This window comes from Lathyrus oleraceus, chromosome 3, assembly GCF_024323335.1.
Source record: "Lathyrus oleraceus cultivar Zhongwan6 chromosome 3, CAAS_Psat_ZW6_1.0, whole genome shotgun sequence".
NCBI lineage: Eukaryota > Viridiplantae > Streptophyta > Magnoliopsida > Fabales > Fabaceae > Lathyrus > Lathyrus oleraceus.
This window is the reverse complement of record NC_066581.1, coordinates 197,548,114-197,573,574: the sequence shown is the minus strand read 5'-3', so window position 1 is coordinate 197,573,574 and position 25,461 is coordinate 197,548,114. Positions and strand designations below refer to the sequence as shown.

Genomic DNA, 25,461 nt, shown 5'->3' with positions numbered 1-25,461 from the left:
ATTAACCAATTTTCTAAGCCATGATGTGGGCATGCTCGTAACAACTCTTTTTATCTCTCCCAAGCTTCGAACAACGATTCTCCTTGGTTTTGGGTAAATCTAGTTATATGGTTTCGAAGAACGGCGGTCTTACTCGGGGGAAAATATCTAGCAAGAAAAACTCTTCTAAGGTTATCCCAAGTGGTAATGGAATTGGGTGGAAGGGAATCTAACCATGATAGAGCTTTATCTCTGAGGGAAAAAGGAAATAATCTTAAACATATTGCCTCAGGAGAAGCTCCATTGGTTTTAAAAGTATATGCTAATTGAAGAAATATTTTTAAATGTTGGTTTGGGTTATCGGTAGCGAGACCCGCGAATTGTCTCTGTTGCACTAGTTGCAACAGGGATGGTTTAAGTTCAAAATTATTGGCTGGGATGATTGGGTTTACTATACTAGAATTAGGTTCTTCGTTAGATGGTTGAGCGAAGTCCTTAAGAGGTCTTTGGTTTTGATTTTCGGCCATAGCTCTCTTAATTCTATGAAAGAATAAACGTGCGCGAGCGTAACGTTCAGGTTCCGCAAGAGGGTTTACTAAACTTAAACTTCCGGTGCTGCGAGTTTTTCGCATCGACCGGCGGGAAATAACCTAAGTCTAAACGATATAACAACAGGAAAATGAAATTTGACGAAATTGGTCCCCGACAACGGCGCCAAAAACATGATGCGTTGGAAAACTTGGTGTTCCCAAGTGTACGAACGCGTCAGAGTAATATAAAAGATTATCGAACCACAGAGACCAAGTGTCAATTGTCGCATCCGCGAAAAACAACCGCTGGAAAAAAACAAACAGAGCCTCCACCGTGCGTTATTTATCCCAAAGGAGGGAAAGGAAACGCTCGAAGTAAACCTGGAAAGGAAATGGTCTCGCAACCGGAGATGCAAGGCATGGGAGTCGGTTACGCAAGGGGAAGGTATTAGCACCCCTCATGTTCGTCGTACTCGACGGGATCCACGCTCAAAAGAAAAGAATAAGGTTGCTGAATAACTGCTCAAAGAATACACACATACTGGAATAAAACACAGATGGAAGAAGAGGGGAGCGGGCTCGCTAGGATATCGCATCCTATGCCTACGTATCTCATCTGGAATGAGAATCAGAGCTACCGTAGTTCGGCTAACGCACGCTGAAACAAACCACATACAAAGACGCTGAGACGTCAAAGCAAACACATAAAAGGAAACAGACTGCCAATCGTTGGTCTTACGTCCGACTCCGAACAAAAGAAACAAACACACGCAGGAAACCGAAATGTCAATCGCTGGACTTACATCAGACTCCAAACACACCAAACAAATGCACACAGGAAACCGAATCCCAATCGCTGGACTTACATCAGACTCCAAACACACACAAAAAAGTTATCAAACAGATAAGCTAATAGGGAGTCTGGAACTCGAGCCTAATAACTGTCAAGCAAACACACACAAGAAAGAAAAGGTTGCTCGGAGAGATCTCACACGATCTCCTGCCTACGTACCTCATCTGGTAGGAGGATCAGGGCGACGTAGTTCCCCTTAACAGGGGAGAAATTTTCTCCTAACCAGAGATCGGGAAAAGACAAACTAATAGGGAGACTGACTCGAGCCTAAAAGTTGTCATGCAATCCACAATAGTCCTAGGTTGAGGTTTCTAACATAACCTAACTCGCACAGGAAGGAAGCTAGCCTAAACAACAAGTAAGCAAACACAAGCACAGGAGAGCAAGCACACACACTATATGCAAACAAGTGGCTCATACAAGGCTGGGCTTTAGTCAAGGGGTCAAATCAACCTCGACAAACAAGCCGGTTCTGTTATGGGTGTTTTGAGCTCTTAACCCTAACATTGAGAGTTAGGGTGAAGCATATGAAAAGGTAATGAGGGTAAGACCTCATAGCTCTTATCCCTGGCCTGGGAGAGCTAGAATCAATGAAGGTGTGGGAGTCCAGAATGGGGGACTCTACTCCACAATGATTGACTCTATATAAAAGATTTTGGGTGTTCATTCAAAATGCATCAGCACGTAGTGCGAGCAAGATGAAAGACTCAACTGAATAGCAGGGGATGGATTGCACATCCCTTCTATCTGCCAATGCCTCTTCACTTAGGAGGTCTTTACATGTACAAGGCACAAAGATAAACAAGCACAAGCATTGCCTCTTAAGGAGGGCTTCAGACAGGTGCCTGCCAACATAACATGACAGGTCTTCCAGACTACATGGAGAATAGGAAGTTACCTAAGTGGTATGCCAACCACAAGCAAAGCAAAGCAAAGCAACTCAAGCAATGAGTTAAAGCTACTAAAGTACTTGTGTAAACAACCAATCAATCAGTATGGTATTCAGACAAACAAACAATGGTTCCAATAGACACAACAAGTCAAGCCAACAAGTAAACAACTCAAATGATTTCATCTCCAAGGAACCTACAACACAAGAAATGTTAGTGGAACACATCATTTTGCATCTCAATTTATGAGATCAACATCATCCATCAAGACTATAAGCTTGAACTTGAAATTCAAAGCTCAAATGTGAGTACAAACCCCTAGGGAAAAGCCTAGGGTCAAAGGTGAATCAAAAAGTCAAAACAGAACTTGATATTCAACATGAAGCAACTACATTCAATCAAGAACATGTCCTAAAAAGGACCAAGTCAAAATCATCAGGCAAAGTCATGTATTGCACAAGATAAGGCAAAAGGTACACAAGGTGATCACAATTGGACATGAAGAATCAAAGTTCCATATTAAATCAGAAATGACTCAAACAATTCTGGAAATTTTTATGTGCACACAACATATCAAACACAATCACCATGCCAAAAATCATAAACAGAGGAGCTCATTTGATCTAGAAATAAAAATGCACAAGTATGACATCAAATTGTGTGACACACATTGTCACACCACACATTCATGTGCCTAAAACAGAAATGAAAAATGAGAAAAATACACAACCAAGCCTCAAAATTTCATCAACATGTTAGGAATCAGTGTACCAAATTTCAAGTCAATTGGCCAATGTATGAGCATTTTACAATAGAATGAATGAAGCATGTCACATTTTGCATCATGATCAAATAACAATTCACCAGTCAAAATCCATAAATGATAAAATCAGGAAAATCACATGATAAAATACTAGACATCTCAATGAACATTTGGCAAAAAATTGCATTCAATTTGGAGCTATTTTCAATTAGTTATGATTTTTTAAAGTTGGAAGAAAATATTTGAATTAATGTGGCATGGCATAGAATAAATGGAGGGAAAAGGTAAATGTGAAGTGAATTTGAAAAAACGCTGCCAGGCAGAATCGAAGTGAGGCGCGCCTGGACCAAAACGGTGTCGTTTTGGAGCGCTACAGTGAATTTGCAGAAACCCTAGCGCTACAGTACCCTTGGCCGTGCACGGTGGGGCTCATGGCGGAAACCACCGTCTTCCTCATGAAGACGGTGGTGAACAGTACCACGTGATTTTTTTTTCCAGAATTGTGAAATAATTATACCAAACGAAACCTCCTTCAACGTAGGTTACATATCAATCAAAATTTCATCAAAACAAGCCATGAATTTAAAGAATCGAGCAAAAACATTATTGGTTTCAAAACTTCAATCAAGCATAACTCATGCAATACACGACCAACTTCACTTCTACAACCACCAGAATGCTCAGCATGATGCAATCTACTTAAACATGGCAACGATTTGAAGAATTAAGAGGTTCAAAATTCTAACCTCTTGAAGAACAGTTCCTGGAATTCGCAGTTTCAAGGCTTGGCAAGCTTCAAATACACTCCTCTATCACTGTTATGAAGCTTTATGAAGGAATTGGAGCTTGTAGTGGCTTAGATCTTGCTCAAATCTGAACTTCCATGTTTGTGTTCTTGAACTTGCACAGCACGATTCTGGTCCAAATTTGATGATCCAATGCTTGATCTATACTAAATCAACACCAGAGAACAAGAATATGGAAGAAAATTGAAGGCTTATGTGGAAGAAATTTGAATTTCAATGGAGAGAGAAATTTGGGGGGAAGAAGATTTTAGATCTAGAAATGGTGAATTCTCCCAAATTCTGTTAGGATTATGTATTTATACTATTCACTAATCATGTTGAGAAACTTAATTAAGCTTGGTTAATTGTGATTAAGTGAAATAGAGTGTGTGACCAAAAATTGGAAAATGGAGGTGTATGGAGCATGCATACGTGAACAGTAACCAATGAGAGCTCAAATTCACTTAAAAACACCTCATGCACACAATGGCAATGGAAATTAGTTCATGAAATGCACCAATTTTAAATTTATCATTTTCCCTCCAAAAAGGTCATGAAAGAACAAATGATCATGTGATGAAATTTCATGCCATGCCATGATAGATTTGGAAATTACAGGTCAAAAGGAGCAATATGAAAAAAAAGCCACTCAATTTGGAGTTATGAGTCAAAAGTTATGCCCTTTTGAAGTTTCAAGCACACTTGGCAATGATTTGATCATATCTCCTCAACCATTCATCACAAACTCATGATCTTAGACTTTTTGGAAATGGGAGAGAAATATATTTAACTTTCATGTTGGACAAAAATTCATTTGAAGCCTCTTTGATGATGTAATATCAAGTTGAATTTGAACCAAAAACTTTCCATTTTTGGAAACTTTCAATTACAGGTCACTTTCCATTTTTGGTAACTTTTGATCTGACCTCAAATTCTTCAAGATATGCATTTGACATGATGAATAAACATTGTTAGAACATGAATGGGATGAAAAAACCCAATTTCCCAGTTCAAAACCCACAGTTGACTTTCTGTTGACTTTTTGGTTGACAAATGACTTAGAAGTGCTCTGATCAGCTTGAGCTTCAATCACTTGAGGGATTGGCTCCAAAATGACACCCTAGCTCTTGTAAGCTTCACACAATAATCATATGCTCCTCATCCAAGCAAATAACCTCATCTCCTTGAAAATACCTGGTTGAAAGAATGGCACTGATTAGGGTTGACCAGAGGTCAAAACCCTAATCCCAAGGAACCTGATCCTGAATTCTGAAACCTTTGATAAGGACATAACCATGATGATGATGATGTACCCTTGCAAACAAGATAATGCTCAACCTCCTTGAGAGATCAAGAAAACCCTAATTGAAGCACATACCTTCAGATGGCTAGTGATCAATTTATGAGACCCTCAGGCTTGAATCTCTTAACCTCTCTATCTTCCGAGAAAGACTTAGGAGGATGACTTGTCTATTCTCACATGATATGCAATATGCAAATGCCTAATGTCCTAAAAAATGAAATGCAATATGCTAAACTAGTCCCAAGAAGAGGAGGGCAAATTTTGAGGTGTTACAGCTGCCCCTATTCAATCCACCATGAACTTGTCGACATGAACAACCTCGACTTTCAGACGATCAGGGTGAAGAGTGATTGAATACCAAGAACAGACGAACAATTTGCACTCTGTAAGACCCCAATTTTGGCCCTAAGATCCCTCATGGCATCATATCATAACATTGCATTGCCTCAAGGATCATTGGACACCTTGCTTCCTTCCTTGTGGGTGGGATATATTCTTTGAGAGTGGTTCTTGATCACCAAGCATTGCTTGCATTTGTATATCATTGCTTTTCTTTTAAATCACTAACCAAAAATGTACAAAAATATGTCATTAACCTTTGTTACTTGCAGCTTAAGCAGTCAACAAGTCAAGGCATCAGGTGAATTCATGGTACAAAGAGCATATGGTATTTTCTTGAGATATGGATCATGTGATCATCATATGGAGCTTATATGAGCTATGGGTTCATTTTGGAGCAAGTTCCCAGGTGGTTAAGGACCCAAATTCATCAGGACATTTTCAGGTCATCTAAGGGCCAATGCAGTCAACTGAAAAGTCAACTATGGGTTTTGAGTGTGGAAGTTGAGTTTCTTCATCCCATTCATGTCCAAATCATGCTTATTCATCATACCAAAGATCAAGGTTGAAGAATTTGAAGTCAAGTCAAAAGTTTCCAAAAATGGAAAGTGACCTATAATTTCAACTTTCCAAAAATGATCAAGCATTAGATTGTGAAATTCGAGCAAGAACCAAGTGTAGCAAGCTCATGAAGATGAAAATGGAAATTCTGTTTTGAGCTAGATCCAACACCTTTCAAGCTTCAATCTCTTCATCAAACATCATTTCAAGCATTGTAGAGTGGATTTGAATACTTCAAAGCTGTGGATCGTGCATTTCAAAGATTTTGCTCTTCAAGAGGTCAATTTTCGAACCTTTTAATTTTGAAATTTATGCACATATTCTTGTAGATCTAGGTTTGCTGATAATTCTGGTGAAAAAATCGTGTGAAATGATGCACTATAACATGAGATATGTGTGATTGAAGTTTGACATGTTGAAATGATTTTGCTCGATTCTCTCTATTCTTGATGATTTGTGCTTAGATGTTAGTTGATCTATGTTCTCCATGGAAAGAGCTTTAAAATGATGTATGATTTGTGATTTTCTGGAAAATTCTGGAAATTGGCTTGAAGTTCATGTTACTGTTCATCTTCTTCTTCGTGAAGAAGATGAAGATCTTCATGTTTGCGTCGGCCTAGCGACGGTCTTGCGTCCAAACTGGTTTTGTTAGGGTTTTGTGTGAAACGACGTCGTTTCAATTAGTTGGCGCGCTCATTTCAAATGTTAACATTGTTCGATTCTGGCGCACAGCATTATTCAAATTGCTTTCATATTATATGCTTTCCCTCCATTTCCATGTGCTATGATTATTTTTGTTTCAAATTTTTTATGCCAACTTTAAAAAATCATAAAAAATTGAAAAATGATCCAAAATATGCCTGGTTTTTTGCTACTTGATCCTTAGGATGTCTAGACTTTAATGATGTTAAATTTTAAAGTTGTGCATGGCTGGATTTTGAATGGTGCTAGAATCTTTGATAATATGTGCTTTTGTGACTTTGCCTTGCTCTTTCTATTGTGAAATTCTTGATTTTAATGCAATGGACATGAAATTTTACATGATGATTCTAGACACATTGATGGATGTTTTAGGCTTGGTTTGGTATTTTTCCCATTTACCATTTCTGTTTTATGCATGTGTTTGCATGGTGTGACAATTTGTGTCACACCTTTGGTTGTTCAACTTGTGCAATTTCATTTCCATGCCAAATGATCTTTGATGCTTCTGATTTTTTGTATGTTGATCATGTTGGATGTGTTGAATGCTCATATATTTTTCCAGAATTATTTGAATCATTTCTGTTTTGATTTGGAATTTTCATTCATGATGTCCAAATATGAGCTTTAAAATTGCCTTTGACTTCTTTTGATCATGAAATGCTTTTGCTTGATGATTTTGATGTGATCCTTTTTAAGACATGTTAATATGTGTTTGAAGTTGCATTGTGTTGAATTTCAGCTCCTGTTTTGAATTTTTTCTTCACCTTTGACCCTAGGCTTTGACCTAGTGGTTTGTACTTACATGTGAGCTTTGAATTTCAGGTTCAAACATCCAAATTCCATGGTTAATGAAGCTTCATCATTTGAATGTTGATAGTTGCTATTGATTGCTAACATTTGCTGTTTTGTAGGTTGATGATAAGTCACTTGAGTTTGCCTCATGGCTTATGTGTTGTACATTGGGATTGTCTGTTTGTTATTGACTGTTGTCTGTTTGTCTGAGTATTGTACTGATTTGTTCAGTTGTTTCCACAGGTACCTAAGTTGCTTTAAGTTCATTTGAACTTTGCTTTGCTTTTGCTTGTGGTTGGCATACCACTTAGGTATAACCCCTAATCTTCATGTAGTCTGGAAGACCTGTTGTTATTGGCAGGCACCTGTCTAAAGCCCTCCTTAAGAGGCCATCTTTTTGTTTGTTTAATTTTGTGCCAAGTAGGTAAAGTCCTCTTAAGAGGCAATTGGCAGATAAAAGGGATGTGTAATCCATCCCCTGCTATTCAGTTGTGTCATTCACTTTGCTCACACTATGTGTTGATGCATTGTGAATAAGAACCCAAGATCTTATAGAGTCCATCATATATGGAGAAGAGTTCCCTCATTCTGAACTCCCACACTTTCTATTGATTAAAGCTATCCCAGGCCAGGGATAAGAGCTATGAGGCATAACCCTCATCTCCATTTCATCTGCTTCACCCTAACTCTCAATGTTAGGGTTAAGAGCTCAAAACACCCCATTCCAGTTGGCTTGTTTCTAAAGCCTAACCATGCTTGAGCCTATTGATTGTGTATAGTGTGTGCTAATTGGTTGCTTGTTGTTTGTTTGCCCATATGTGCATAATTGTTTGTGGGTGCCTTTGTGCATTTGTTTTCATTAATTGTATATCATCCCATGATCATTTGTTCATATTTTGTGACATTTTGCTTTGTCCATTGAGGAGTCAATTGTAAGTCCACTTATTGGCAGTTGTTTCCTATGATCTGGTAGGAGTTAGGACTAAGACCAGTGGTTGGCATCCCATTTCCTTGGAGTCGAGTGTAAGACCATTTATTGGCAACTTGTTTCCTCTTGCTTATTGCATTTGTTATTTGTTTCTTGTGAGGAGTCAATTGTAAGCCCATTTATTGGCAGTTGTTTCCTGTGATCTGGTAGGAGTTGGGACTAAGACCATTGATTGGCATCCTATTTCCTTGGAGTCGAGTGTAAGACCATTTATTGGCAACTTGTTTCCTCTTGCTTTTTGCATTTGTGTTATTTGCTTTGTGAGACTAGTGTAAGTCCATTGATTGGCATCTGGTATCCATTTTTGTTTTGTGAGATTGGTGTAAGTCCATTGATTGGCATCCGGTATCCATTTATGTTGTTTATTTGTTATCACTTGTTGCCTTTTCCAAAGGAATCACTTGGATCATCTACATATGATCTCAAGAGGTGAACATCTAAGAAGTTTTGCATCCCTTAACATCTCACCCATTTTTGTTCTTTAAACCTCCATTTGCATGTTAACTCAAACCAGAAAAATATTGTGCAAACATTTTCATTTCTTTTCAAATTAGAAACCTAGGCCTTAAGCCTTTGATTTTCAAACTTCATTTTCACAATACTTCTTTTGAATTGAATTCTAATCATACTTTGACCATCTTTTTGTGAATAATCTTAATTGACTAATTCCACTCGTTCAATTGTTTTGGGGCCCTTGTCCACTTCTTGATAAGTTTTCATACATTAGCCATAGATCTCAATTATCTTAGTGGTTGATGTGAATCTCACCTTTTGTCCTTAGTGATTGAATTGTAAGACTTCCTTGCTTATTATAGGGCATCGTCCCTCACTAGCAAGTTGAAGCTTTTCTCACATGGTGGACTTGTGGTTGTATAGGTTGAGTTTTCTCCTGTGGATAATGAAAGACCTTAGGGCTTTTGTTTAAAATCAATCCACTTACTTTTTTGGAAATCTTTTAGCCGAACTACGAGGTTTTGATCCTATAAAGGTACGTAGGCAATGGTTATCCATCCAAACACAAAAATAATAAAAATTATACATTCTTCTCTCATCCTCCCAATTAATGTTTGCACAATAAATATTTTCATAAACAATATCTTTTTAACAAGTTGTGAAAAAGGTTCCCTAGGAGTACCTAGGATGCATTGGGTGCCTAACACCTTCCCTTTGCATAATTACCCCCTTACCCAGATCTCTGACCTTTCATTAGTTTTCTATGTGTAAAACTTCTTAGGCTTTTGTTCGCTTTTTAGCCATTCCTTTGGATAAATAAAAGTGCAGTGGCGACTCTATCTTTGTATGCTTTGCTTTTGATTTAGTCAATAAATCATAAAGTGACGAATACACCGCTACAGAAAAGTGGCGACTCTGCTGGGGAGAATCTTCCTAGTGGGTTTGCCAACTTTTCACAATTGTTGTGATATATTGTTTATGACATATTTTTGTACAATTTGGGATTACTGTATTGCTTGTAATGATTGATTTTCTTGATATATCAATTGCTTGCTTGCTTGGTGATCTCTGTGAGATGAGTTCTATACCCGAACTCGAGTGCACCCTATGATAGGAGAATGGCATAGTCTCGTCGACTTGTGTGGAGTTATTCCTTAGCAACATGACTTGCGAGTCCATTCACTTGGTGGAGGTCATGTTGGATTAATGATGTCACACAAGTTATTTGTGGTTAGGCATTATTCTTCCAATATGTGCCGTAGAAGCCAAGGACCTTAGTTTACCAAGCCCATCTTGGCCTATTTTTTAGGACGTAGTGCGGAGGTCGTTCAGATGTAAGATCTGATGCGATTGTTACGCGATACTACACTCATAAGAGTCTCTCTTGAGAATATTTTTGGAATACGAGTATTCGTTCCTCCGATAATATTCGAAAGATGGGATAATGACTATGGGAACCTCTGGTAGAACATGTTCGGCAGGTTTAAACCATAGTACACTCCCTTTGGGTGGTTCTTAACCGAGACTCCATGCTCGTGACTCACAACAAACCCGTGATTCATGGTTGATCCGTTCACCCATCGTTAATATCAATGGAACTTGGATGTCGATAAGGTGAAAACCATAATCCACCAAAATGGATGATTGATATTAAGGATGGCTGAACCGTTCGTATATCGTTAATATCAATGGAACTCGGGTGTTGATAAGGTGAAAACCATAATCCACCAAAATGGATGATTGATATTAAGGATAATACGAGCTATCCCATGACCTTTGTCTGGTGTGCTTTGCTTGATCCTCGAGTGTGATTGTTGCATTCATGCATTCATGCATTCATCCGCATCCATATCATCAGATAAAAAGAAAATTTTCAAGGAACTTAAGGGGTTTATTTGCAAAATTTTCAGATATGGAAAGACAAAAAAGGCATACAAAGAAGTACAGCTTTAGACAGCCCGATCTGAAAGAGTTAAGGAATCTGACATCTTATGTATTAGATCCCTTGGGTTTCAAAGCTCGTTATGGGAAGCTTCTGCCTCTGCTGACTACTCAGGTTGATGAAGGGTTGATGAATACTTTGGCGCAGTTCTATGATCCTCTGTATCACTGCTTCTCTTTTCCAGACTTCCAGCTATTGCCTACCCTTGAGGAGTATGCGCATCTTGTGGGTATTCTGATTTTGGATCAGGTGCCATTCAGTGGCTTGGAGAGTATTCCTACTTCTCGAGAGATAGCTGACATGTTGCACATAGATGAATCCTTGGTTAAAGTTCATATGACAACCAAAGGTGGAATTCAAGGTCTCCCTTCTGAATTCCTCATTACTCAAGCTACCGTTTATGGGAAGGCCATGAGTGAGGATGCCTTTGAAGCCATATTCGTGCTTCTCATCTATGGATTGGTATTATTCCCTAACATCGACAAATTTGTGGATGTGAACGCCATTAGGATCTTCTCGGTTCTTAATCCCGTTCCGACTCTGTTGGGTGATACCTATTTCTCTTTGCACCTGAGGAATGCGAAGGGTAGTGGTACTATTGTGTGTTGTTTGCCTCTGTTGTATAAGTGGTTTATTTCTCACTTACCTCAGACGGTCGCTTTCAAGGAGAACAAGGGATGTCTACGGTGGCCTACGAGGCTTATGTCTCTCACTAATGATGATATCTCTTGGTATGATCGTGCATATGACGGTGTCCAGATTATTGATTCTTGTGGTGAATTCTCCAATGTGCCTCTTCTTGGTACATGTGGTGGGATTAGCTACAACCCTATATTAGCACGACGTCAGCTTGGGTTCCCCCTAAAGGATAAACCTAATAACATTCTGTTAGAAGGTGTGTTCTTTCAGGAGGGTAAAGATCCCCAAGGCTTGAAAGCCAGGATGGTCCGCGCTTGGCGCAAGATTCACAAGAAGGGTAGAAGTGAATTAGGTCCGAAGAACTGCATTACTTTGGAGCCATACACGACTTGGGTAAGGAAGAGAGCATCTGAGTATCTCATGCCTTATGATTATCTGAGACCTACACCGTTGGTTGTGGCTGGGCCTTCAACCCTCCCTAACCAAGGCGTAGAGGAGTTGAGAGAAGAAGACCTTTCACTTGCTTGGATCCGTGAAAGAGAAAAGTTACTTCAGCAAATCAAAGAGAAGGATGCTTTGATCGAGTTCCTCGAGCATCAGGTCATTGATGATCCTGATGATACTTAGACTTCTCTACTTCCTCAGTCTTCTAAGTTCTGGAAAAGGAGGTATGACAGACTCGCCAAGGATAAGGCGGATATGGAAGTAGCATATGAGAGAGAGATTAAGAGGCTTCGTGCAGCTTATCTTCCGGCATCCCGAGCTTCTAGGGATCCATAGGATGTTTATTTTCCTTCTCTCTTGTAATGTAATTGACAATGCTGTACTTTTTTGTTCAAATATATTTGATGACATATTTTCCATATGCAAATAAGTGCTTTAATATTCAAAAATTTGCAAATAATACCCTAAAAGTTCCTTGAAATTAAAAACAAATCATATGCACGAACATTGCATGCATCATTTTGCATAAGCAGGTGTTGTCCTGGTCTTCTTGTCTGTGGCCTAACTCTGTGCTCTTCATTTATTTTGAAGACAAGCTGACTCATCGGTACTACACCAGAGCCAACTCTGCAAGAGTGATGGATCAACTTGAACAAGAGAATCGTGAGCTGAAAGAAGAGGTCGCTAGATTGAGCGCTCTGATGGAGCAATTCTTAGCTGCACAGAATCAACCGTCTCCACCGCCTGCAACTCCTCCCCAGAGGACTGTTATATCTGAAGTGGTTTCCTCGACAGTGCCAGCTGCCAGTGCCCACTTTGTGCCAACAGCCATGCCACCCGGGTTTCCGTGGGGGATGCCTCCTGGTTATATGCCGGATATTCCAGCTCCGACATTTGCTTCCATGCCGGCATCTAGCCCGGTCCTTGCGATGACTCCTCCTGTCGTGCATGCCATTCCTAGGGTAGACGACACCATCTATCATTCTGAGCCGTCTGAGGGCCCAGATGTTAATGAAAAGATGGATGCGATGAATGACCAATTCCTTGAACTCCGCAAGGAATTGAAGACCCTTAGAGGAAAAGATTTGTTCGGCAAGTCTGCTGCTGAATTATGTTTGGTTCCCGGTGTTAAGATACCTGTCAAATTCAAAGTTCCAGACTTTGAGAAGTACAATGGGAACACCTGCCCGCTCAGCCACCTGGTTATGTATGCCAGGAAAATGTCTACTCAAACAGATAATGACCAACTGCTGATTCATTATTTCAAGGATAGCCTGTCCGGTGCTGCACTGCGTTGGTATATGAGTTTGGACAGTGCAAACATCCGTTCCTTCGATGACCTTGGCGAAGCCTTCGTCAAGCAGTATAAATATAACATGGATATGGCTCCCGATCGGGATCAGCTCCGAGCCATGTCCCAGAAGGACAAAAAGACATTTAAAGAGTACGCCCAGAGGTGGCGAGAGCTGGCAGCTCAGATTACTCCTCCGCTGGAAGAGAAGGAAATGACCAAAATCTTTCTGAAGACTCTTAGTTCATTTTACTATGAGCGGATGATCGCTAGTGCTCCCTCTGATTTCACCGAGATGGTGAACATGGGGATGCGATTGGAGGAAGGAGTCTGTGAAGGACGTTTATCCAAGGATGAAGGCTCTTCTAGCAAGCGGTATGGGGCGTTTGCGAAGAAGAAAGATGGGGAGGCACATGCTGTGCAATCCCATGTTAAATCCAGAAGACCCTCTGCCAAGAGGAAGCCTGTGCGTCATGCCAGTAGTCAGCACCAGGTGGCTCATATAGCACCTATCATCCGTGACAATCAGCAATATCATCAGCAACAATCTCAACAGTATCAGCAACAACATCACCCTCAGCAACAGGCTTACCAGCCTTGCAGCAGCAGTAATCAAGCTAATTCGAGTTATGAGAGGAAGAAGATCACTTTCGATCCGATTCCTGTGTCATACGGCGAGCTATATCACTCTTTAATAGAGCGGAAATTGATTACTCCGAGGGATCCTCCGGCTGTACCTGCTAACCCGCAGTGGTGGTACAAGCCCGACCAGCATTGTGTTTATCATTCCGGTGCTCCGGGTCACAATGTGGAAAATTGCTATCCGTTGAAGACTAAGGTTCAAGACCTTATGAGATGCGGCATTCTGAGCTTTGAGGACTCAGGCCCCAATGTTACGAAGAACCCATTGCCCGAGCATGGGAAGTCAGTGAACATGGTCCAGGGTTGCCCTGGTAAATACAAAGTCAAATATGTAAGCCATATTCGACAGTCATTGGTTGAGTTGCATCGTCTACTGTGTGATTACAGTCATATGGAGCACGACCATGACAAATGCCGTATCTGCTATGTCAATCGTCTGGGTTGCCGCCAAGTGCGCAGAGAGCTGCAAGAGCTGTTAGATGATGGTACCATTGAGATTCTTCAGAACAGAAATGTTGATGAAGACAAACCAGAGGTGAATGTGATTTCCCCGGTGTTCAAGATTCCTAAGCCTGTTGTCATTAGATATGATGGTAGCAAGCAAAAGGTCTCTCCTTCTTTGGTGATTAAGCCTGCAGGCCCTGTGCCTTATTCTTCTGATAAAGATGTTCCCTTCCGCTATAATCCTGTTGCCGTGGAAGATGGGAAAGAAGTGTCGTTGCCTTCATCCTCTGTTGTTAATATCGCTGATGTCAGTGGGTTGACCCGTAGTGGTCGTGTGTTTTCAGCGCCGAAGCCTCAGGCTAGGGCTGATGTGGCTGACTCTGTTGAGCGTCCGGTTGGGAATGCTGTTAATTCTCCGAATCCGGCACCTGTTGCTAAACCCTCCTCTGTACAAAAGACTCCTACTTCTTCTGTTGGCCCGAGTGGCACTGTGAATGAAGACTGTGATGAGATGTTGAGGCTCATCAAGAAGAGTGAGTACAACGTTGTAGACCAGCTTCTACAAACGCCGTCCAAGATCTCCGTATTATCTTTGCTTCTGAATTCAGAACCCCATAGGGAGGCTCTACAGAAAGTTTTGGACTTGGCATATGTTGATCATGATGTCACTATCGAACAGTTTGACAGTATCGTTGCAAACATCACTGCTTGCAACACTTTGAGTTTCTGTGACGCTGATCTCCCTGAGGAGGGAAGAGACCACAACATGGCTTTACATATATCCATGAATTGCAAGAGCGACGCCATGTCCAATGTGTTGGTGGACACTGGGTCATCTTTGAATGTATTTCCGAAAACCACTCTTTCGAGATTGTCATATCAAGGTCCTCCCATGAGGCAGAGTGGTGTTGTTGTGAAAGCTTTCGATGGGTCGCGTAAGACCGTGATTAGGGAAGTTGATCTCCCAATCAAGATTGGACCAAGTGATTTCCAGGCTACCTTTCAGGTTATGGATATCCACCCATCTTATAGCTGTCTCCTTAGTAGACCATGGATTCACGAGGCTGGCGCCATGACATCCACGCTACACCAGAAGCTGAAATATGTTAAGAATAAGAAACTGGTTGTGGTAGGGGGAGAAAAGGCTCTCCTAGTTAGCCACTTATCTTCTTTCTCATATATTGATGTTGAGGATGAAGTTAGAACGCCTTTCCAAGCTTTGTCTATTGCTGAGCCGATTGAGAAGAAGTCTCTTTGATTTGCTTCCTATCGTGATGCGAAACTGGCCATTGAATGTGGTGCAGTTGCTGGGTTAGGAAAAATGATTGAGCTTGAAGATAACAAGTCCCGGGCTGGCATTGGCTATTCTTCTGGGGTCTTCAATGAGAAAGGTTTGTTCAAGAGTGGAGGTTTTATCCATGCCGATCAAGCTGAAGAAGTTGCTGCTATTCCGGAAGAGGATGCAGAGGATACCGGCAATTTTGTTATCCTTGACGGGATCTGCCACAATTGGGTCGCTGTGGATGTTCCTACAGTCATTCATAAGTCAGCGTAATATGTTCACTTTGTTAAAAACCCTTCTCCCATGCCAAAAGGAGAAGTGATGACATTGTTGGCATCATTTATACAATGATATTTCATTCAATGAATTCATGTTAAACATTTGTTTTTCCATTTGTTTTCACTTTTTGCTTTTTGCATGAAATCGGTGATCACAAAAAACCCTAAAAACAAGAATAAAAGCAATCTTTTCATCTGCATAATGATTTGCTTGTTTAAATTCTAAAGTTTTTTATTATCCAAAATCATTATGCAGGTTGATTCTAAAACCCATTGAACATAATGATCCTACGCCATCTCCCAATTTTGAATTCCCTGTATTCGGAGCAGAGGAAGATGATGTTGAAGAGATTCCTGATGAGATTACCCGTCTTCTTGAGCACGAAGAGAAGATCATTCAGCCGCACCTTGAGAATCTGGAAACAGTCAACTTGGGGTCTGAAGATTGTGTTTGAATGGTGAAGATTGGGGCACTCCTTGAAGAGTCTGTCAAGAAAGGGTTGATCAGTTTGCTACGAGAATATTCCGATATCTTTGCTTGGTCATATGAAGACATGCCGGGTCTAGATACAGATATTGTGCAACATTTCCTGCCGCTGAAGCCTGAGTGCGTGCCTGTGAAGCAGAAGCTCAGAAAAACTCATCCCGATATGGCAGTGAAGATCAAAGAGGAAGTTCAGAAGCAAATTGATGCGGGGTTTCTGGTGACTTCTACGTATCCTCAATGGGTGGCCAATATTGTGCCTGTGCCTAAGAAAGATGGAAAAGTCCGTATGTGTGTTGATTACAGAGATTTGAATAAAGCTAGTCCGAAAGATGATTTTCCTCTACCACACATTGATATGTTGGTAGACAATACAGCTAAATTCAAAGTCTTCTCGTTTATGGACGGATTTTCCGGTTATAACCAGATTAAGATGGCACCCGAGGATATGGAGAAGACAACATTCATCACACCTTGGGGAACATTCTGTTATCGAGTGATGCCCTTCGGTTTGAAGAACGCCGGAGCCACGTATCAACGAGCTATGACTACCTTGTTTCATGATATGATGCACAAGGAGATAGAGGTCTATGTCGATGATATGATTGCTAAGTCCCGAACGGAAGTTGAACATGTTGAGCATTTGTTGAAGCTTTTTCAGCGTCTGAGGAAGTTTAGGCTTCGTCTGAATCCGAACAAATGTACATTTGGAGTCCGGTCCGGCAAGTTATTGGGTTTTGTTCTCAGCGAGAGAGGTATTGAGGTTGATCCTGCAAAGGTCAAAGCAATACAAGAGATGCCTGCGCCCAAAACTAAAAAGCAAGTCCGAGGTTTTCTTGGCCGCTTGAATTATATTTCCAGATTTATATCCCACATGACTGCCACATGTGCGCCGATATTCAAGCTCCTCCGGAAGGATCAATCTCATGATTGGACCGAGGATTTCCAGAAGGCTTTCGACAATATCAAAGAGTATCTTTCTGAACCTCCGATCTTGTCTCCGCCTGTAGAAGGAATACCTCTGATCATGTATTTCACCGTTCTTGAAGACTCGATGGGTTGTGTACTCGGTCAACAAGACGAATCCGGAAAGAAAGAATCTGCTATCTACTACCTGAGTAAGAAGTTCACTGATTGTGAGTCTCGATACTCAATGCTTGAGAAGACGTGTTGTGCTTTGGCTTGGGTTGCTAAGCGTTTGCGCCAGTACATGATAAATCATACAACTTGGTTGATATCCAGAATGGATCCAATCAAGTATATCTTCGAGAAGCCTGCTTTAACTGGGAGGATTGCCCGTTGGTAGATGTTGTTGTCTGAATATGATATCGAGTATCGAGCTCAGAAAGCTATCAAAGGTAGTATCTTGGCTGACCATTTGGCACACCAGCCGATTGAAGATCATCAGTCTGTTCAGTACGACTTCCTAGACGAGGAGATTCTGTATTTGAAAATGAAAGACTGCGATGAGCCTACACTTGATGAAGGTCCAGAACCTGGTTCCAGATGGACGATGGTGTTTGATGGCGCTGTAAATCAGTACGGAAATGGAATTGGGGCAGTAATCATTACTCCTCAGGGCACACATATTCCGTTTACATCAAGGCTAACTTTCAAATGCACGAATAATATGGCTGAGTACGAAGCCTGTATTATGGGATTAGAAGAGTGCATTGATCTGAGGATCAAGCATCTCGATGTGTATGGTGATTCGGCCCTGGTTGTCAATCAGATCAAGGGAGAGTGGGAGACGAATCAGCCAAGTCTCATCCCGTACAGAGATTATGCGAGGAGGATCTCAACGTTCTTTACTGAAGTTGATTTTCATCATATTCCTCGAGAAGATAATCGGATGGCAGATGCGCTTGCTACGCTTGCTTCTATGATTGTAGTCAAGTATTGGAATGAAGTCCCCAACATCATCGTGATGCGCTTGGGTAAACCAGCTCACGTGTTTGCAGTTGAAGAAATGAATGATGACAAGCCTTGGTATTTTGATATCAAGAATTTCCTCCAGAACCAGGTCTACCCGCCTGGGGCATCTGTGAAAGATAGGAAAACTCCGAGAAGGTTGTCAGGCAGTTTCTACCTCAGTGGTGAAGTGTTTTACAAAAGAAATTTTGACATGGTTTTGCTCAGATGCGTGGATAGACACGAAGCAGACCTGTTAATGACTGAGGTCCATGAGGGTTCATTTGGTACTCATTCCAATGGACATGCCATGGCTAGGAAGATGCTGAGAGCAGGCTACTATTGGCTGACAATGGAGTCTGACTGCTGCAAATACGTGAAGAAATGCCATAAGTGTCAGATTTATGCGGATAAGATTCATATTCCTCCGACACTTCTGAATGTGATTTCATCACCATGGCCTTTCTCTATGTGGGGAATCGACATGATCGGCATGATTGAACCGAAAGCGTCCAATGGACACAAGTTTATTCTCGTAGCAATTGACTACTTCACCAAATGGGTTGAAGCGGCATCATATGCGAATGTGACCAGGCAAGTGGTCGTGAAGTTTATCAAGAATCAGCTTATTTGCCGTTATGGTGTGCCTGATAAGATCATTACTGATAATGGATCTAATCTGAATAATAAGGTGATGGAAGAGTTGTGCGCTGAGTTCAAGATTGCCCACCATAATTCTTCTCCCTACAGACCCAAGATGAACGGGGTTGTTGAAGCTGCTAATAAGAATATCAAGAAGATTATCCAGAAGATGACAGTTACGTACAAAGATTGGCATGAGATGTTGCCATTTGCTTTGCATGGTTATCGTACATCTGTCCGCACTTCAACAGGGGCACCCCTTTTTCTCTTGTTTACGGCATGGAGGTTGTTCTCCCAGTAGAGGTGGAGATCCCATCAATGAGAGTCTTGATGGAAGCCAAGTTGACTGATGATGAATGGATTCAGAGTCGTTATGACCAACTGAATTTGATTGAAGAGAAGCGATTGACTGCCATGTGCCATGGTCAGTTATATCAGCAGAGAATGAAGAAAGCATTTGATAAGAAAGTCAAGCCTCGTGTGTTCCGAGAAGGTGACCTCGTGCTCAAGAAAGTCTTGTCTTTCGCGCCCGATTCCAGGGGCAAGTGGACTCCAAACTATGAAGGTCCATATGTTGTCAAGAGAGCCTTTTCAGGCGGTGCTTTGATGCTCACAACTATGGATGGGGAGGATTTCACTCGTCCTGTGAATTCAGATGCAGTCAAGAAATACTTTGCCTAAAAAGAAAAACAGAATAACTCGCTAAGTTAAAAACCCGAAAGGGCGGCTTAGGCAAAAATGAGCGTCTCGGTGGAAAACCCGAAAGGGCGATCCAGGCAAAAATTAGAGACATGAAAAAAAAGAATATTTGCATCCCGCTAGATTGAGTACCTCAACCTGGGCCAATCTAGGCAAAAATTAGGGATTTGGCAAGTAACTGCATCCTGACAAGACTTTCTGTTCCACAGCCGTCTGTTCGTCAGAGATTCTTGATTCGTCGTCAACTGAAGCTTCGAATACATCGGATTCAAATTGGTAGAGAAATGGTCATTATGTTCAATGTAGCCCTCTTCCAATATATATCACCGATTTCAAAATTGTACAGATCTATGGAGTCCTGCCATTTGCAGGCTACCATTCCATCAAATAAATTTGAGCTTTTATCCAATTATTTGCACTCTTATTTGTTTCAATTCAACAAATATTTTGCATGTTTTAATTGATAAAATGTCATTGTTTTAAACAATAAAAAAATTTCAAAATTGTTTTTAAAACAAAGTGAACATTCACAATGATGAAAGGATACTTAAGAATTTCTCAGTGCTCTCCCAAGGGTGGCATGATTTCCAACAGGGTAAGACATTTGTTCATATTCCTGGCATGGTTGTATCCTCTTTCTCCAGATTGTTGTTGGGGTTGTTCCCCAGGCAGAGCTTCTGTTAAGAATGTTCTGTTCCCAGAGCAGAGTGCTTGTTGGAAACTTCAGTTTTCATCCCCAGCAGCATTCTCTCCCCGGCATGGGTGCTTTCCTTTTGGAAGATTCGGTAATTGGTGGGTTGATACCCTAGTACCTCGTCACTCTCCTCAGTGTAGTCGCCAGCGGAGTTATGGATATGATGTACTTCATCTATGTTATATCTCCTCATCAAAGCGCTTGTTGAGTATGTCACCTCTTTTCCCTTCAGCAGAGCAGTGATTTCCTGTCCTCCTCAACAGTTGTGGTATTTTGTGAAGGTTTGGTATTCGGTGGTTGATCCCCAGTTCTCCTTCTCTGCCTCAGATAAATCCTCAGTAGATTTATGGTATGATGGATTGTATCTGTGATGGTTTTCTCTCCTGCAGAGATTTGGCTGATTTCCTGATGCTTTTGATCCCCAGTAGAGTGGCTTGTGTGCAGAATCTACTTGGGTGATCTGTTTTCCCTCAGTGGATTTATCCCCAATGGAGTTGCTGACAGTATCCCCGATAGAGTTGCTTGTACGACCAGATTCTACTTGTGTGTTCTGTTCTCTTCAGCAGTTGCTGCCTATGTAGTAAACTCCTTTTTCCCAGCTGAGACTGATGATCCCCTGCAGAAATCTCGTGATTTCTCTACTTCCCCAACAAATTTGTCTTTGTGGCAGTTGCTGCCTGTTGTGGACTTCTGTTCCCCAGTTGGGTTGATTGATGATCCATCACTCAGAGATTTTGTGATTTCTTTGATATCTCTGATCTTTTGCTTCCCAACAGATCTTTGCTTTTTAGCATTCAGATCTCCAGCAGATTGGCTTTCTAGTTGGTTTTCTTGGATTTTCCTCTGGAAGTGTAGTACCGGGCGTTTGATTCCTGAACCTGTTTGTGTTAGAAATGTCTGTTTTGTCAGCATTCATCAAACATAAATCACGCATATTCATGCATATTTTCAACATTCAGATATTCATGTTGCATTTTTTGCCATATATCTTTTGTTTGTTGTCTCCTACTGATTGGTGATATAGATCTCTCTAGTATATCTCCCCAAGTAGATGTCGGGTGTTTAATCTCTCAATATAGAGTCAGCCCCATAAGCAGAAAGTGTCTGTCTTTCCTTCTGCAGTTCTCCACTGAGATATATCCTCGTGGATGACGGTTGTTTCCGTTTCCTCCCAACGCATATATTGGGATGGGTTTTCCCTATTGAGTTATATCCTCATTAGGACGAGTCTTGATTCAGTTTGCCTTTTTGGTTTGATCCTGAATTGGCCATTTCTTCAACTGTCTCTTGTGCTTCCCTGTGGAATAAATGAATAAATTGCCCAGTAACCGGCAATGGTTCATTTTATCCCCAGCGGAGTTTGGGCCTTCTACCCCGTATCCGGTAGTTATAAGTCCTATCTTTGCGGTTTTCTACCCAGTAACCGGTAGTTGTAAATCCTATATACCTTTTTCCCTTTTGTGGAATCTGTGGTTGTGAACTTTTTGTTCCTCAGCAAGAGTCGTTGGTTTTCTACCCAGTATTCGGTAGTTATAAATCCTATTTTCTTGCTCTCCAGCAGTTTGTGGTTTTCTACCCAGTAACTAGTAGTTATAAACCCTAATTGTGTTTCCCGTGCGGAGTTGTGATCCTTTCACTCCCCACGTAGAGGCTTTGGTTTTCTACCCCGTATTCGGTAGTTGTAAACCCTATTTTTGTATCCTCATCAGAGTTATGGCCCTCTACCCAGTAACCGGTAGTTGTAGGTCCTATCTCTATTCCCCTAGCAGAGGTAACCTTTGTGTTTCATCCTGGTTGATGGTGGATTTTGCGGACTTCTACCCAGTACTCGGTAGTTGTAAATCCTATGTTGTTGTCGTCTCCCTAGTGGAGTCTGTGCTTCCTTGTGGATAATTGCCGTATGCTAGCAATTTTATCCTCAGCTGAGTCTTTGGTTTTCTACCCAGTAGTCGGTAGTGGTAAACCTCTTGTTTCCTCAGCCAGAATCTTTGGTCTTCTACCCAGTATTCGGTAGTTGTAAATCCTTTGTTCTCCCCTTTGCAGAGTTAAGAAGGTGAGAAAAACAAGAAAGGGGGGTTTGAATTGTTTTGGGAAATAAGCGCTTTTTCAAAATAAAGACCACACAAGGAATTTATACTGGTTCACTTATAACACAAAGCTACTCCATTCCACCCGGCCAAGGTGATTTTGCCTTCAACAAGGACTTAATCCACTAATCTTGAAAGATAGTTTACAACCAACGTCTAAGAGAGTGATCTCTTAGTCCTCTCAAGTATACAGACTGCGCAGAGTCACTTGAGGAAATAAAACAACTTAGATGAAACACAGTTTGTAATCTAGAGTGCTTCTAGGATAAAGCAAATATTACAATGATGATAGTAAATAGAATGTTTCACGTATGAGCAAAAACTCGTGAAAGATTGAGAGAGAGAGAGAGAGAAAGTTTTCGTGTGTACTTGCGCGCCTCTCAATGTTGTTTGCTGTCCTTTTTATAGGAGTGAAAGGACCGTTGAAACTGATGGCATATAATTTGTCTTGAATAGGAATTAATGCCATAATTTCTGTTGTTTCTTGCCAAAACAACTTTGTCTCCCTGAATAACTTCTTTCCAAGAATAGATTCTTTCCATTTAATTTGCAGTAGACGTTACTCTTTCTGATTTAGGAAATCCATTATCAGACTACGTGACTCTGGGAATCTTGGAATCTTGCTATGTTGATTCGGAGCTTCTGATGTTGATCTTTTAGAGTTCTGATGATGTCTTCAGATGACGCTGAGAGCTTCTGGAATTGATATCCCGTTGTTCAGAGTCAGAACTTCTAGAGTGTACTCCTTCTTCAGATGCTTCTGATATTCTGCTGTTTTGCTCAGAGTTGGAACTTCTTGAGCGTGTTTCTGCTTCAGATGCTTCTGATCTTCTGGTAGTTTGTATCTGATATGATTCTGTATCTGATAACGCAATCAGATTCCTTTCTTTTGTTTAGAGTCCTGCACACTTAGAAACTTTTCGTTAGAGTGCCATTTTTGGTTTCATCCTTTGTTATCATCAAAATCTTGGAATCTGTTGTAGAACAATTTTTGTTCTTACAATCTCCCCCTTTTTGATGATGACAAAATAAACTCAAATAGCAGATGAAACATAAAAAATATCAGATCAGATCAGATAGAAGTGGGCTCCCCCTGAGATAGGTTAGGGAGTTCAGAAGTTCTTACCAGAGCTTCCAAGCAATGAAGTTTCTCGATACCTTCTGCAATTTCTTAAGTCCAGTGTTAGATGAATTTATTTTTAAGAAATAATATGTTGTAGAGTGCTTACGGTATTAGGCAATATTTCATCAGAGCTATATTCGATTTCTCCCCCTTTTTGTCAGAATCAAAAAGACTTAAACAAAAATTAAAAAACATTATATTCAGAGAATTGAACAGCAGAGACAATGGCAAGAAAGCAAACAAGCAAACATCAGAACAAGGAAAACAAAGCAACAAACAAAAAAAATCCTAAGTGCCTAAGGGTTGGGAGGAGGAGGCATTCTCTGAAGCAGTTGAGCCAGCATGTTCTGAATGTTGTCGTTGACGGTGTCCTGTTTGTCCATTCTGGCTCTGAGTTCCTTCTGGTCTTTCTGAAGTTCTTCAAGTGTCTTGAGAACCATGGGAATGACAGAAGAGGACTCCCCCTGAGTCAGCGCACTATGTTCTTCAGCAGCTTTGGCTTCAGCTTCTGCAGCTGCCTTTGCTTCAGCTTCAGTAGCAGCAGCAGCAGCATCAGGTAGAGCTTTAGCCTCATCTTCCTTGGCCCTTTGGATTTCTGCTTGTCTATCTCTTTCTTCTTCTTGCCTCCTGGCTTCTTCTTCAGCTTCTCTGGCAAGTCTCTCCTGTAGTCTTGCCTCAGCATCTCTGATGAAGTCGTTTCTGACTTGCTCAGAGATGTGCTTCAGCTTGAAAGCCTAAGAAGTCATCTAGCCAATGACTCTGTTCCAGTGTGTCCTTACAGAGTCAGGATCATCACTGATGCCAGAGTTAGTGGTCAGAGACTTGACCTTTTGTACTAAAGCCCCTACGAACAACATTATGGCTTCCTCAAGGGTAGGCAGGGAATGTTCAGGTTCAAATGTTTGGGGTGGAGAGTTTAGAGGGCTTAAGTTTAGTGTTTGAGGCTCAGGTTCAGGTTCAGGTTCAGGTTCAGGTTCAGGTTCAGGTTCAGGTTCAGCGGAAGTGTTTGGAGGGATAGTTTCAGAGGTGTGAAGGTCAGAGGGTTGGAGTTCAGATGGAATGAGGGTTGGTTGTTCTGTGGATGGTGAAGTTACTTCAGGTGGAGGTTGTGTTGGTTGTTGAGTGTTTTGGTTTAGAGAATAAAGGTGGGCTAGAGTGGAAGAAGCGGGGTCAGAAGGTTCTGGGTCAGAGGAGAGGATAAGGTAAGGAGGTGATTCTGGAGCTGAAGATGAAGAAGTGGTTTGATTAAGTTCTTCAGCTTCGGATAGAGGTAGTGATGTATGGGCAAGATTAAATTTGGGTAAAGGTTGTGAGGTTCTGGTTGTAGAAGGTGGGGTTTCAGAGGAGGTGTAGATAGGTGTTGGGAGAGAAATAGAGGAAACCAAAGGAGGTTCAGAGGGAATAGTAGGGGCAGACATACCAGAAATTTCTTGCAGAGGCGCTGAAGGTCTTGATTCAGATGTTTCTCCTAGCCTTGCTTTCTTCGCTTTTGAAGACTTCTTTTCAGATGGACCTCTTTTGAACTTAACGAAGTCTGATTCTGAATCTAGCATATCGTCTAGTCTGAAGTCAGAGATGTCTACTCCTTCATCCTTCAGACGCTGCATATAGTGGAGGATTGCTTCTCTGGGTTCATTCTTGTAAAACCTTGCAAGACCATGTGGTAGCTTCCTCTGATCTTTTAAAGCGTCCCAGGAGGTGTCCAGCGTAGGTTTGACATGAATCTTCTTCAGAGAACTGGTTGAGAAAGTGAGTGAGAGTGAAGTGTGTGTGGAGTGTGAGAAGAGTGTTTAAATACTCTAAACAAAACGCATGCAAAACGACACACAATTCAGCGTTAGCACAAAAACCAAGTTAGCACGCTTAGAGGGAGAAATGATTAAGGCTCATAAATGAATGTCTAATCCCAACAGTATGCACA

The 25,461-nt window shown here is 41.2% G+C and overlaps 1 protein-coding gene and 1 non-coding gene across 2 annotated transcripts in view; one reads left to right on the top strand and one right to left on the bottom strand.

The window, feature by feature from the left end:
• LOC127130389 (uncharacterized) overlaps nucleotides 1–24,958 on the bottom strand; it is a 133,163-nt gene extending 108,205 nt beyond the window's left edge. Inside the window, exon 1 of the mRNA XM_051059408.1 lies at nucleotides 24,635–24,958. Coding sequence (XP_050915365.1) covers nucleotides 24,635–24,958 — 324 coding nt within the window. The remainder of the gene's footprint in view (nucleotides 1–24,634) is intronic.
• LOC127133309 (small nucleolar RNA R71) lies at nucleotides 16–122 on the top strand. The gene has a single exon (XR_007807293.1). It is a non-coding gene; the product is annotated as a small nucleolar RNA R71 (small nucleolar RNA).
• Nucleotides 24,959–25,461: the final 503 nt, after the last annotated feature.